Source organism: Emys orbicularis, chromosome 1 (assembly GCF_028017835.1).
Source record: "Emys orbicularis isolate rEmyOrb1 chromosome 1, rEmyOrb1.hap1, whole genome shotgun sequence".
Lineage (NCBI taxonomy): Eukaryota > Metazoa > Chordata > Testudines > Emydidae > Emys > Emys orbicularis.
In genome coordinates, this window is record NC_088683.1 from 98,845,085 (window position 1) to 98,860,304 (window position 15,220).

At 53.0% G+C, this 15,220-nt stretch overlaps 1 protein-coding gene across 1 annotated transcript; it reads right to left on the reverse strand.

Annotated features, from left to right (window-relative positions):
- Positions 1-8,887: 8,887 nt before the first annotated feature.
- On the reverse strand, positions 8,888-14,622 carry GALR3 (galanin receptor 3). The gene is made up of 3 exons (XM_065423778.1): positions 14,403-14,622; positions 10,710-11,079; positions 8,888-9,770 (listed from the first exon to the last, which is right to left on the reverse strand). The coding sequence occupies exons 2-3, from the start codon at positions 11,057-11,059 to the stop codon at positions 8,888-8,890; spliced, it is 1,233 nt and encodes a 410-aa protein (XP_065279850.1). The 5' UTR covers positions 11,060-11,079; positions 14,403-14,622.
- Between the last annotated feature and the right edge of the window lie 598 nt (positions 14,623-15,220).

Consider the following 15,220-nt stretch of genomic DNA (forward strand, 5'->3'; position numbering starts at 1 on the left):
AAGAGTTACACCCCTCGGTGACACCCAGACTGTGAGAGCTTATCCCAGACTCACCCTGGTTCCTCTTTGGCCAGCCACTAATGATTCTCTCTTACAGCTCCTTGTAGATGGCATTCTGCCTGGGGAGCCCCTCACTCCAGCTTCCCCAGGGAATCTCTTTCTAATTGTCCCCTTTGCTTGTTCATGTGGACACACGATGATGAGGTGAGGTGGAATGATCTCCAAACTGGTGGTGCCCATGAATCATTAACCAGTTTCTCTCATTTGCTTTTCTCGCTCTTCTTGTCCGGACATTCTTGACATTCTTCATCTCTGTGTCCCTCTGCCTCCTGCTCACTCCTAGTGACGTTCGCTATTAATAATATTCAGCATTTGCAAATTGCTTCTCTTCCAAAGACTTAAAGGGCTTTATGCAGATGGGAAGATGTCAGTATTTCACTTTTATAGGTGGGGAATTAGAGGCACAGAAAGCTCAAGCGGGTCAGTGCAGGGCTTGGAATAGAAGAGGTCTCCTGATTGCCAGTCCAGTGCTCAGTTCCCCAGACCATAGGTGTCTGCTTCTGCAGCATCCACCCCAGTGTGCCTGATGCTAATGCTTTTCTCCTCTGAAAGGGGCTTATCAGAGTTAACTAACTAACCCATTAGTGTTTCATTTAGGTGTTGTCTACATAGAGGGGTTCATCTGCATTAACTTGAATTAGTATGCAGTCAAATGACCTCCATCTGCACGATGCATCATGCCACGCTTCAGAGTGTACTAACTCGCTAGGTAACACCTATTCCATAATCACTTTGACAGTATATTAAGCTCATCACTTATTGAGTTAGTGTGGACTAATGCTCATGTGAACACACTGCCCCTTCGCACTAGATTGGCAGTCTGCCAACTGCTATCCCACACTGCTTTGTGTGACGCCAGGACCAGACTGTTTGTTTATCGGTGTGCTCTCCTGTGCTCCGGGGTCACGTTGATTAAATGAGACAAGACACTCTGTACTCTGCAATTCTGCAGCTGTAGCATCCGTTGCAGAATCCACCCCTTGCACCAGGATTTAAGCCTTTGTTTCAAATAGATTCAGTCTCCAGGCCTTATAGGAGGAAAGAAAACCGGTCAAATATGCACTGAGTGTAAAGCAGGGCAGTGCGTGCTGCAGACAACCTGGAACAATCAGTGGATCATTTCAGCAGAAACATCTAACTGATATCTTTATCCAACTGCTCCCCATGCCTTCCAGGGAGCCTACAGTCCTAACTGCCCCCTGCCAAGCTGCCAAAACCTCCTCCTTCCAATTTGAGAACATCTAGGATTAATTTATGCATTGCCAGTACAAAAATCTGCAGCCTGCTAAAAAATTAAACATTTTAGGGCAGTGCAAAACTAATTAAATTCAATAGCTAATTAAATAAGAGGGAGAATATCATGCTGAGTGTAATAATCATTTCCAGATTAACTTTAATGCAAACATGTATCTGAACCTGCAGCCGAATCTGCTGTGCTGGATTGCCACAGAATCCAGGGGTCTGGCTACAGAATTTAGGACCAGTTTATCAGGGAGCATACAGAGTCTTGGGTCTATCAAGTCTGTTCTGGATCAGACAATGGGGTATTTCCTAAGGGGGAGCTGTGAACAGAGAACGCTCTCTGGAGTCGTTGCGGGACAAGTTGGGAGAGTCTGAAAAACAATTATAGGGCCTAATCACATCTCTGTGCACACAGCTCCCCTTGATGCAAGTGCACATGAATCTGAGTGGACAGCTGGGCCTGTTGGGATTTTGTTTTAATTTTTATTATAATAATGCCCAGAGGCCCCAGCTGAGAGCAGGGCCCCATTGTACAAGGCTCTATATACATCCATGAGTCCCAAAGAGTTTACAGTTTATGGCCCCAATCCTGAAAAACATGTGCTGATCTTTACACGCATGAGTTATCACATTGATCTCTGTGAAATTGAGCACCTGCTTCACTGGTCACAGGATGGGGGCCTAAACAGACAAGACAGAGAGTGGGAGAAAGGAATTATTATCACCCCCCACACGGAGAACGGGGGCATAGGGAGAATGAAGTGCCTTGCTCAAGGTCACACAGGAAATGTGTGGGAGAGCTGGAACCGAATCCAGATTTTAAAGTGATGCTTTCTTTGAGTTCTACACCTTTCCTATTATACAGACTCACTTTCCCCTTCTTTCTACGATATCCTTGACTACTTAGTGTTCTCTGCCTGGGTCAAATTCAGCCCTGATGCAGCTCCATTGACGTCAAAGGGATTTCACACACTGCACAGAGACCTGAGTTTTCATTTTTTCACTCTAGGGCTGTGTTTCCCTCTAAAGTAGTCATGGGGTCCTTGCTTTTAAATGAGCTCTATAAAGCATTGTTGGAGAAGACAGCAGTGTGGAGGAGGCTGGGGTGCAGTGCCAGCTCTCTGCTAAGTCCCTGCAGCCTGATACTTTGCAGACCTTTTGCTGTGAGAATGCAACTGTTGCGGCCGTTTCCCTGTTATTGGTTAGTTTAGCCCTCCAGCTAAGCCAAAATGCACATACCCCCTTGTGGACAAATGGAAGGCCAAACAAGAGGTCCAACTAGGGTGACCAGATGTCCTGATTTTATAGGGACAGTCCTGATATTTGGGGCTTTTTCTTATATAGGCACCAATTACCCCCCACGCCTTGTCCCGATTTTTCACATTTGCTATCTGGTCACCCTAGGTCCAACCTAAAGCCAAAACTTTAACCTAGTCTTTTCCCTGGCTCAAAATGCTCCTGTGAGAGCCTGACAAACTGTGCCTGGCTACAGTACTGAGCCCTAGGGTATGTCTACACTGCAATTAGACACCTGCGCCTGGCCCGTGCCAGCTGACTCAGATGGGCTCAGGTTGCAATGCTGTTTAATTGCAGTGTAGATATTCCATTCCAGCTCAGGCTGCAATGTGAGCTCTGGGACCCTCCCCCCTCACAGGGTCCTAGAACCCAGGCTACAGGCGAAGCCCAGACATCTATGCTACAATTAAACAGCACCCTGCCCCCCAGCCGGCACAGGCCAGCGGCAGGTTTTTAATTGCAGTGTACACATACCCTTAGAGTCAGTGGGAAGTTCAAAGGCACTAGCCCTGGGGAGGTGTCAAGCCTAGCCAAGGACTCTCCTGACCCATCCTACCACAAGGTTACCTCCACTGCTTCCCCACAGGCCCTTAATTCCCCTCCTCAGGACTTGTCTCTCCAGGCAAAGCACAATCTCCTCCTTAGGGTTCATTGGCTGGGTGTCTTTTTTACGTAGGGTTACCATACGTCCTCTTTTTCCCGGACATGTCCGGCTTTTCGGCACTCAAACCCCCGTCCGGGGGGAATTGCCAAAAAGCCGAACATGTCAGGGAAAATGGCGGCTCTGCTCCTCCCCTGACTCTTCGGCTCTGTTTAAGAGCCGAGCTGCCTGAGCGCTATGGGCTTCAGGCAGCCCCCTTGCCTCCGGACCCCAGCCGCCGGCCGGGCACTTCCCCTCCTGGGCTCCGGCGGCGCAGGGTCCGGAGGCACGGGGGCTGCCCGAAGCCGGTAGCGCTGGGGCAGCTCGGCTCTTAAACAGAGCCGAAGAGTCAGGGGAGGAGCAGAGCCTCCAGCCGCGGCGGCTCTGCTCCTCCCCGACTCTTCGTCTCTGTTTAAGAGCCGAGCGCTACGGGCTTTGGGCAGCCCCCATGCCTCCGGACCCTGCGCCGCCAGAGCCCGGGAGGGGAAGTGCCCGGCTGGGGGCGCAGGGTCCGGAGGCAAGGGGGCTGCCCGAAGCCCAAGCGCTACCCGAAGCCCAAGCGCTACCGGCTTCACGGTTTGCCGGGCAGCCTCCAGACCCTGCGCCCCCGGCTGGGCGCTTCCCCTCCCGGGCTCCAGCTGCGCTGGGGAAGCGCCGGCTGGGGGCGCAGGGTCTGGGGGCTGCCCGGCAAACCATGAAGCCGGTAGCGCTCGGGCAGCCCTTTCCCCGTGGCTGGGAGTGGGAGGGAGGAGGGGGCGGAGTTAGGGTGGGGAAGGGGCAGAGTTAGGGCGGGGCTGGGGTGGGGAAATGGGCGGGGCCAGGGCCCGTGGAGGGTCCTCTTTTTTTATTTAATAGATATGGTAACCCTATTTTTACGGTTTCTTCCTGGACCTGTTCCACTGTTTCTTCAAAAGCTCCCTCAGGCTCTCCCAGGGTCTTGCACTCAGAAGCTCCTGTCCTTTCCTTGTGTGTACGCATGTGTGTGTGTGTCTGTCTGCCTGTTTTCATAGAGATGCCCAGCAAGTCTTGTCCCTTCCCCAGCCTCTCCTGTTTTGAGGGCAGGGCTGCTCCCCTAGCACTTATACCCTGCAGCCTGTGCCATCTCTGGCATTCCCAAACAAGTTTCAAACAACAACACTCTCTCCCCCTTCTTCTTCTTCTTCTTGAGCTACCCAGCTCTTTCCCTGTTTTTTTCAACCGCTACCTCCCAGGATCCTTGCTAGGCCAACAGATCCTGGGCCTCCCTGCCCAGACCTTCTTTTTTGGCTAAAGAAACCCACCAGTTGCCCCTGCTAGGAGCAGGAGAGAGTCACAACCATTTCCCCTCGCTGAACTGGGGAAAGACTGCTTCTATACAACTGGCCCACTTCCCAGGATGCCCCCATTTCCTTTTGGCCTACCAGGGAGTTAGCCCCAGTGTTCTCTAGCCTAATTTCATTCTGCTCATTACATTCTGTCCATAACATTTCATTTTCACTTGAGTATGGGATTCCCCTCTTCCTGCCCTGTTGTGTAATGTTCGTGTATGCTCTGGAATAGCCTTCACCCCAGAAATGGCTGCATTTCTGAGTTACAAAGCGTTCGTTCCGGATCGGTACTCTGTAAAGCCAGCAGGGTGCTTTGGGATCCTCGGAGGGCAGGTACTGTAGAACTCAGTCATTACTGTGGAGTGAGTATTGTGTGTAACCTCTGTTAGAATTCCTTCGCTGTGCCCTCCTGCTGCAGCCCCAGGGGCTGGTGCTCTCTGTGGGCAAAGACCCCTGCTGTTAGCTGAGAGTGTTCACCGATCTCACTCGCAAGCCTTTGATCAAAGGCTCTCTTGCTTTGGGAAGTTTTCTGGCCTCAGAATTCTCTGCTGCGCTGATCAAGGCGGCCAGTTGTGCTGATCTGGGGCTTGAAACATCAGAGAAAGCTGGCTTAGGACAGGGTGCTCCTGGGGCCTTAGTCATTCGAAAGGCCTTTGCAAGAGCATGACCCCCTGTGAAGGGGAGTGGGTGGGACTAAGACTCCTGTCAGACACAGCTTTCTGTATGCAGGGTTTCTCCTATCTCTGATTTTCTCCTCCACTCCCTAGCCGACTCCGCTTCCTCTCTCTCAGTGCATCCCATCGCTCGTCAGTGTGAATTAAAGCAAACTCCTCCATCCTCTAGTCTCTTTGTTGCTTTGCCTAGGAACTGCATCAAATGATTTGTTTCACTCTCCCTCACCCCTCCATCAAGCCCTTGCCTCTCGCTCTCTTTTCTTGCATCTGGGCGCAAGCAAACAATACATATTTTAATACAGCTAAATGTAAATGTATACAACTAGGAACAAAGAATGCAGGCCATACTTACAGGATGGGGGGACTCTATCCTGGGAAGCAGTGACTGAAAAAGAGTTGGGGGTTGTGGTGGATAAACATCTGAACACGAGCTCCCCGTGTGATGCTGTGGCCAAGAGGGCTAATGCGAACCTGAGATGCATAAACAGGGGAGTCTCGAGTTAGAGTAGAGATGTTATTTTACCTCTATATTTGGCACATATGTGACTGCTGCTGGAATACTGTATCCAGTTCTGGGTCCACAAGTCAAGAAGGATGTTGATCATTGGAGAGGGTTCAGAAAAGAACCACGAGAATGATTAAAGATTTAGAAAACAGGCCTTGTAGTGATAGACTCAAGGAGCTCAATCTATTTAGCTTAACAAAGGGAAGGTTAAGGGGTGACTTGATGTCAGTCTATAACTACCTACATGGGGAATAAATATTTGATAATGGGCTCTTCAGTCAAGCAGAGAAAGGTGTAACATGATCCAATGGCTGGAAGTTGAAGCTAGACAAATTCAGACTGGAAATAAGGTATAATTTTTTAATGGTGAGAGTAATTAATCATTGGAACAATTTACCAAGGGTCATGGTGGATTCTCCATCAGTGACAATTTTTAAATCAAGATTGGCTGTTTTTCTAAAAGATCTGCTCTAGAGGAATTATTCTGGGGAATTTCTGTGGACTGTGTTATTCAGGAGATCAGCTAGATTATTACAATGGTCCCTTCTGGCCTTGGAATCTATGAATCTATCTTTCTCATGACTCCCTATTGAATCCCAGTGATGCTTTCAGCTCCTTCCTGAAATGCTCAGAACTGCCCCCTACATATAATTATGCAGTATGTGTTGGGTCAATTTTTTACCCCCAGTTAGTAATCCAGTCTCATCAGAAAGAGGGTCAGGGCGCTCACATAATCCCTGATTGCTCCTTTCCCCCTGTCCCAAATAGGGAAATAATCCCCATTGTGTTAAATGATTGTGGCTGGAGCATGGAGAATAAGGAAGAACACAGACCAGGCAAAGAAACTCACCAAGATTTATTAATCTCACACAGGAGAGAAATCCCAGCAGCTCCTCAAAAGCAACAATCCCCTTTGCCCCAAACCCTGCAGGTTACATCCCACCCACAGTGTGTTCTCCCCCATGGGGTCAGCACTGGGGGATGTCAGCCACTCTCTTGTCAGGGGCTAGGCAGTGTTGTATAAATGGGAGTGGTCCAGCTACCTTCATGAAACATTCCATTGAGACTGCAGGACCAGGTGGGAATGCAGGGGAACAGTTGAAGGAACAAGGGAGGGTTCCAAGGTGACTGCCCTGAGGCCAGGGGACTCATGCAATGGAACAGTGCCAGTGGTTATCAAACAAAGGGGCCCATTTCTTAAGCCAGATCTTCCCCATGATTCCACCCCACTAACCAATCCTGTTCCCATACCCGCCTTGCAGCCAATCGAGATTTCCATGTAGACAAAGAAGCATTAGGACAGTAGTGAGGAGTAAAGATTAAACTAAACCTGCTTTGCTGCCATGGGTGCAGTTGCTTGCTGTCTTCTCCCCAGAGGCTGGTCAGGACCAAGTCGCCCTTTGATGCCTGTAGCCTCGTCTCACCAGCTGACTTTGCAACCTGGTTAAGTCCTCCGGTGTTGACTACTCCTATTGTGGTGTCATCCACAAATTTGATCACAGTTATAGTTACACCAAAGAAACATCTGACATGTCAGGCACTGGCAAGATCCAACCTGGAACATTGCATTGAATTCTGGGACTCACAGTGCCTGTGAGATATTGACAGATTGGATGCAGGTCAGAAAAGGCCTGGAGTGAATGATTTATATGAGGATATTGAAATAATTAAATTACATATAGCTTAGCTATACAGCGATCCAGGGGAGCGGAACACAATAGACTCTTAGCTATTTGAATGGTGTAAACACCAAGGAAGGAGAGGGATTATTTAGGGTGGAACAAAGGGGTGTAGCTAGGAATAATGGGATGGATTTGGAAAGGAACCAAAGACAAATATCAGGATACACTGATGGAAAGATGTATTAGTCTTAGGAAGAGTCCCAGGAGAAGTGGTGGAAGCTCCATTGCTTGGGACATGCAAGGCTAGAGTGGACAAAGCACTAGGAAGTGTCCCGTAGGGAATAATCCTGCTTTGCTAGGGTGGAGGGAAGAGACCGACTTAATAAACTAACAGAGCTTTTTCCATCTTGAGCTTCTATGAGTCTATCAGCATGTGCGGGAGGGGACACTGAGATGTAATAATACCAGGTTTTCCATTTTTTACTTGCTATATACTCATTTTAATAATAGTGATGGTGGTAAAATTAGTATAATAAGCTATTACTATGAGTTGCTGACTTCCTTGCAATTGGGGTTTGGGGCTAGGATTGCAAACAAGGCCCCCCCCCCGATACAGAGTGGAGTAGCTGGGGGTGGAGGATTAGCACTGGAGCACAGCCTAAACCTGCTGGGAATTACTAGAGAGGAGAAGACACACAGGCGGGGAACAGAATTCCGCTGCTTGGGACGTTAGAGACATTGCCCCAGTTTTTCCAGTGACGGAGGTTTTGAACTGCCCCACTCTCACATACACACACAGAGATCCTATTCCCATCACTAGTCCAAACAAAATGACTACCTCTCTTCACACATAGCTACACGCATTCTTCCAACCACTCCCCCCAGCATTCTGATACCCACACTACAGCCTATGTTTTCAAACAGGGTACGTCAATTTTGCTCATCTCAATTTTCCAGTACCCAAGATGCCATGCAAAATTAGTGGGCACTGTTGAAAATGTAGGCCTAAATGTGTAGGGGGAATACCCCCTGGGTGACTGTGAGCAATAGACACACACACAGGGCTTATCAAGGGGCTAGTTAATCTGGTTAATCTCAAGAGGGAAGTTCAGATCCTTGAACCCCAACATGTGGGCAGTGCCTTACACTGGATCACACAGTTAATTGTGTGGTGTCATATCGTACATGGTGGTAAAACTCCTTCCCCTTCTCCTCGCCACATACTTTCAATATAGGCAGTGGGAGTCCAGTCCTTTCCCCAGTGATCATGCTGTGTCTAGTTCTCTATGTCTCTCATTTTTATGTTAGCATCTCCTACTTTCTGAATTTCCATTGATGGCTTCCACTGCTCCCACAAGAATGGTACAGGCAAGTGGGTAGGGGTGGAACAATCATAAAGAAGCCACAGCTGACACTGTTAAGATTAGCCATCACTGCAGTGCAATTTCCCAGTGGCTACATCGTTCCATCTGCTCGCATACTCAGGAGTGGAAGGGTGACTCCCTCACTGGATTATGCATTTCTCCTCTTGCTTTATATTATCAGTGGACTGTCAGCAGGCCCTGAGGTCTCCCTGGTGAGGTCACAGCCAGTGGGTTGCCAGTTGTTACAGAACTTTCTTCAGCCAGCAGTCCTCTCTGAGCAGAGACAGTGGCATCCTGTAGCTGATGAGTCCATGCCTCAGGGAGATGGGTGTCTTCAGCGCCTTTCCGCAGCGGGCCCTGGCAGCACTTGGCATTTTCCTCCTGGATCTGGGTGACCTCGGTGTTACCTCCATACACACCTGCAGCATTGTTGGCCACATTGGTTACGTGGACTTTATTGCCAGCTCTCTTCTTCTTCCTGCTCTTGTTCTGAAAGAGGAGGCAAGTGAAGACTTGCTTGAACTTCTTGCGGAAATGCTTGGAGATGAGGGCATAGACGATGGGGTTGAGGCAGGAGTTGGCATACGACAGGCAGTGGGAGGCCAGGCGGCAGGCATAGGTGGCTCGGTTGAAGGGGAAGTAGCCAAACCAAAAGCATAGGATGACCAGGTGGTGGGGCAGCCAGCAGAGACAGAAGATTATGGCCACAGCCACAATCATCTTGGTGACCTTGCACTTGGCCTTACGGGACTCTGAGATTCTCTCGATGGGGTCTACGGAGGTCCACAGGAACTTGATGGTCCTGGCATAAGCCAAGCTCATGACAACCACGGGCAGGAGGTACCCAAACACAAAGGTGAGGATGTCCAGGATCTTCCGGCGTTGGTCCTCCCAGATGGGGACACAGATGGGCACCCCGTGGTAGTGGACAATCTGGTAGTAGCTGAGGTAGGGCCCTGCAAAGAGCAGTGACAGGGTCCAGATCACTATGATGGCAACCGCTGCATTCCAGGAGGTCCGGAGATCCCGGGATTTCAGTGGGTAGCGAATGGCCAGGTACCTGCAGGAGGGATGGGGTGAGGCAGGGTTTAAACAGCAACACAAATGAGTCAGCAAAGGAACTTCACTGTCACTGTCCTGCTATTCCATGCAGCCCCCTCCCAGGTGCTGTCTCCAGTGAGGCCTCTCATCTTCCCTCCTCCACCCCTTGGGAGGGAGGATTAAGCAGAACCCCCTGGGCAATTTGATCTTTCTTTCTTCCACCACTCAAGCATTCTTCCCCCCAATCCCTCCTCCACCCAATGGACTCTTTGATCCTCCTAAGCCAGCCACGGGAGAGATTCTGGTTTCCTCACTGACACCCTGTTGCACTGGGCCTGGGGGACTGATGGGTTTGGAGAGCAGAAATCCAGCCTCAATTCACTCCTGTCTGGAAGAACAAACCAACCTCTCCCCAACAAGGAAGAAAAAGGGCTGGGTAAGCAGACTGTGGGAGAGCTTGTTTTGGGTGCTGAGAGAGAGGAGGCGGAGGAGGTGAGGAGCAACAGAGAAGGGAGGGAGAGAGGAAAGGGAAATGGGGGAGAGGGATAATGAGAGAGGTTTATGGGGAGAAGGGAGAATGGAGGGAGCTGGGAGGGGAGATCTGTGGGTTGGCAGAGAAGGGAGACCTGTGGAATGAGTCAAGGGAGGGGATGGAGATGGAAGATGAGGGAGCTCTGTGGAATAGGTCAGGGTGGATCTGCTAGGATTGTGGTTGAGGGTAAGAGCACATGCATGGCCCTGTGCAACAGCCTGCCACTGGATCAGAAATGGACAGCAGTGACAAGGGGCTACAGGGGATCAAACCCCAGACACAGTGAGTGACCCTGTCCTGGGTGGGTTGTGTCTGCTCCTGGCAGACACCGGTGGGGTCTGCCTTTCTCCTACACTTACCTCGCCATGCCAATCCAGTCTCTTGAACTGAAGCGAGAGACCCAAAGCGTGAGTGGGGACGGCTCACCTGTCAACAGAGACGGCTGCCAGGGTGAAGCTGCTGGCGTACATGGTGAGGTAGATGAGGAAGTGCACAGCCTTGCAGGCAAAGGGGCCAAAGAGCCACCCGTCCAGTGTGTAGATGGTGGCTTGGAAGGGGACACAGCAGATGATGAAGCAGAGGTCTGCCATGGCCAGGTTGAGGATGAACAAGTTGGTGGTGTTGTACTTCACCTGGCCATTGTGCAGCAGCACGGCCAGCACCAGCCCATTCCCCACTGTGCCCAGGAGGAAGATGAGGGAGAAGACCACCGGCACGATGATGCCCGCAGCACGCACCTCCAGGCTGTTGGAGGAGGCATTCCAGCTCTCTGGCATCTCCCCATCAGACAGTGGGCCTGGCAAGGGAGGGAAGAGAGAAAAACAGCAGATCCTCTGTGTCCACTGTACAGCTCCAGTGTGTCCGCTGGGTGTCAGCGGCACAAGAACACCTCTCAGTGGAGAACACAGCAGCTACTGTCAGCCCTGCTCCTATTGACTCCACCTAGCTGGAGCTCCACCTTTGTGGCCCCTTTGTGGTGTCTTAGCAAGGCGAACCCATGAGTCTCCCAGTGAGAGGCCCTAGTGTGCATCTTGGCTATGCTAGTATAAAGGAGCGGTGGTGGCTTTCGGCCTATGCAGCTGCATAGATCCCTGTCCTTCCAAGGTCCCACTTCACACTCCCACTAACCCATCATACCAGGCTCCATCCCTGGTCCCCGGTCTGTGGTCCCGTTTGAGTGTGGCGCCCAAGGGCTGTGGCAGGGGGTGAATTTCATAACAGTTCTTCCTACCCCTGCTTAGAAAGCTGTACTTTGGCTCCATCTCCTGGCCCGTATGAGGGAGGGTCCCCAGGAGCCACAGAGCCTCTCTCAGAGGCGAGAGGGATTTGCTACAGCCTGAGGGGGTCACAGGCAGGGAGGAGGAGCCTGGGGGTGTTGTGGATATAGGGAGGTGGGGCTTGAACCTGAGTGGGGCGGGAGCTGTCACTTCACATAGAGCCCCACAAAACCAAGGGCCAGTTCTGGCCAGAGCAAAAGCAAACACATGCACAGTGAAACCCCAGTGAGGTGACTGAGGTGCAGTGGCATTTGGGATGAGACTGCAGTACGTTTGCTGGGTGCTAGGAGTCGAACCCTGGCCTGCTGTCACATCAGAGCACAGTGGTGGGCATAGCCTTTGACACCCTGCTAAACTAAGAACAAGTCCTTTCGCTGATGTCCTTGTGGCCCCTGAGGTCCAATCTCCCATTAGAGGTCAACATCCAATAAGCTGATTTAACGATGACATCAAGAGATGCAGAGTCCCTTCATCAACTGTGACGTAATTGACTGGACTGCTATTGGGATCAGCCAGTCAGGATTTGCTTGGCTTTAGGTCACCACAGGGACCCTAGCTGTGCTAAATCCAAGACATCCTCCTGCACCAGCCAACGCTGCATGGGTGCAAGTACCAACGGTGACACCGGCCTCTGGTGGGGGAGCCTCTGCCAGGCACCACTTGACCCTCTTTACTCCATTACATTCCCAAAGCCGTTAAACCTCTTGGGATTTCTTGTTTTAGTGAGTTTTAATCTCAGCTTTCCTTTGACAGGGGCTCAGCAGAGGCCCCCAGGGAAGTAGGAGGCAGCCCTTGGGGGTGGGGAAAGGGACCCCTGCACCTTCTATGCCCACAGCATCACCTAACCAGCTCTGATAGCAGGGAGGTCTCCTAGGCAGAGGGGTTCTGCCATCTAAGTTAGAAGGGACACAGTCAGCCCTACCTTACAAGAGCAAACCAGCATGCATGGCCCCAGCGCCCTCCAGCCCGGCTCCCTCTGCTCTGTCCCACACCAAAAAGGGGTTAGCGCTCTCTCTTTCAACCCAGCGTTCCCGCTGTTCTATACAGGGGTGGGGCCAGCGTCTAGAGATCACTCGGTGTCCCACACCAGGGGATGGCTGCCTCTTGCCATGTTTGAAGTAATAAGAGATCGAGGGATGAATTAGAAAAATGACCAGTTTTGTGTGAGCAGAGGCAGTTTTGTCCAGTAGACACAGCCCAGGCCTGGGCATCAGGAGACCTGGGTTCTACTCCTGTCTCTGTGACCTCGAGCAAGTCACTGTCCCACTCTGCGCCCATTTCCCTTCCTCCCACCCTTTGTCTGGCCTGTCAGTTTAGATTGTGAGCTACCGGGGCAGGCACTGTCTCTCTATGTGTTTATTTAGCACCTAGCAGAATGGGGTCCTGGTCTCGGCTGGCTCCTAGGCACTACCATAAGACAAAGTAATAATCATTAAGAAGCTAAGTTCAACTACATGAGCAGGGAACTGGAGTATTCTGGTTAATTCCAGGACTTCGCACACACAATGGCCTCAAGCAGAGCACTGCGTGACAGCGCACGTCACCAATGAGGCACAAGCATCGTATCCTATATTAGATTATCTTATTATTATTACAGCAGCAGAATAAATTGTCATTGGTTGATCAGTAATCATAAGGGAAGGACACTGTTACCGAGCAACATCTGATGATCAACTATTTATGGGTGCCATGAGCCCCCCGAGTCTCTTCTGTCTTACTCCAGCAGGGACCAGGGCTTTCCCTCTCATTCACAGAACTTCACTCCAGCAGGTTGTCTCTGCACTCCTGGCTCTTGAGGGGCTGACTCTGTACCTCTAGTCTCCACAGCTCTCCCGCCAAATGTCCTCTCTTTCCCATGTGGAGAGACCTGTTCCCATAGCTCTGACACATGAGTAAACTTTGCACCACATGGAGAAACCTGTCCCCATACATCTCTCCCCCCAGAATCTTCTCTGCTCCACACAGAGAGATCTGTCCCCATAGCTCTTCAGAATCCCCTCTACCCCACATGGAGAAATCTGTCCCCACAGCTTTCCCTCCCAGATTCCCCTCTGGCCCACACAGAGAGACCTGTCCCCCCAAATCCCCCTCCCTCCCCAGCATCCCTTCTGCTCCACACACAGGAGCGGCGCCAGGGTTTTTGCCGCCCTAGGTGGCAGCGCTCCTCCTCATAGCATTCGGCGGTGGGGGTCCTTCCACTCCGCATCTTCGGGGCGCTTTGGCGGCGGGTCCCGGAGCGAGTGAAGGACCCGCCACTGAAGCGCCCCGAAGACGCGGAGCGGAAGGACCCCCGCCGCCGAATTGCGGCAGAGGATGGCAAAATGCCACCCCCCAAATCCTGCCACCCTAGGCGACCGCCTAGGGTTACCTAGTGGAAGCGCCGGCCCTGTCCACAGAGACACCTGTCCCCACAGTTCTCCCCCAGCATCCCCTCTGCTCCACACAGACACCTGTCCCCCCCAACTCCCCCCCCCCCCCAGCATCCCCTCTGCCCCACACGGACACCTGTCCCCCCCAACCCCCCCCCCCAGCATCCCCTCTGCTCCACACAGACACCTGTCCCCCCCAACTCCCCCCCCAGCATCCCCTCTGCCCCACACAGACACCTGTCCCCCCCAGCACCCCCTCTGCCCCACACGCACCTGTCCCCCCAGCTCCCCCCGGAGCCGCACGGCAGCAGCGGGCGGGCTCTGTCGCTCTCCCCGTCGAGTCCCCGGGCTCTGGCAGCGGGGCGCTCTTTCTCGCTGGCGGCGCCCCGGCCCCAGGCCCCGCGGACGGGGCAGGAGCAAGGGGAGAGCGAGCGCGCTGCCTCCGCCAGCCCTGCCCGGCTCGGGCCACTCACCTGCGCCTCGCTCCGGGGCGCTGCGATCCCGATCCCGCTCCCTCCCCACGGGCCAGAGGGACCCGGAGTTTGCCTGAGCTGCGCCTCTCCCACGTGGCGCGGGGCCCCCTCTGGCTCCCTCCTTCCCAGCGCTCCGCCGCGGAGCCCGCCGCGCTGCTCCCCTCGCCAGGAGGCTGGCGCCGGAGTTAACCCCTCCGCGCCCGGCCTCGCCAGGGGTCCAGCGCCCCCCTCCCCCCGCCCCATGCAAAGGCCGGAGGCTGCCTCGGCACAGGAGGCTGGTGGCTCACAAGGGCCAGGGCAGAAATTCCCCCAGAGCCCGCAGCGCTGCGGAGACCCACTGACCTGGCCCGGCCCAGCCCCGCCCTCCGATCTACCCCCGGGCCCTGCACCCCGCCCTGGGGTACAGAGACTGAGCGCCCTCAGGCTCATGATTAGCCTGGCCAGCACCCAGGAGCCCCAGGCACAGCCCAGCTCCCTAATCGGCCCCAGGCGCCTGGGGAGGACAGAGCTGCAGCATGTGTCACCTCAGCTGCTCAGCTTCCCCAGCAGAGGGTGCTGGGAGTCCCCTGTGGGCACGGGGCAATGAGAGACCCGGGGGACACCCCGCAGGCAGCCAGACACACAGGGGCTAGTGGTGGATGAGGGGCTGTGCCTTCGCCAGCAGGAGTCGCTGGGACGCCTGGGGAGGGGAGGGGAGGTGTTTGGGCTGGGACTGGAGCGAGGGGTTGCAGGCAGAGCCGGTTGTGGTCCCTGCGGTGACACTAACACACAGGCCAGAGTGCAAAGGACATCATGAGCCCAGCTCAGCCATGGTGATA

What these genes read in the sequence shown, in the direction of transcription:
- GALR3 (XM_065423778.1), bottom strand. Translation starts at nt 11,059, where the DNA reads ATGCCAGAGAGCTGGAATGCCTCCTCCAACAGCCTGGAGGTGCGTGCT. An exon ending in GCAGCCGTCTCTGTTGACAG is followed by an intron (nt 9,771 to 10,709) that starts GTGAGCCGTCCC and finishes TCCCTCCTGCAG; the next exon opens with GTACCTGGCCATTCGCTACC.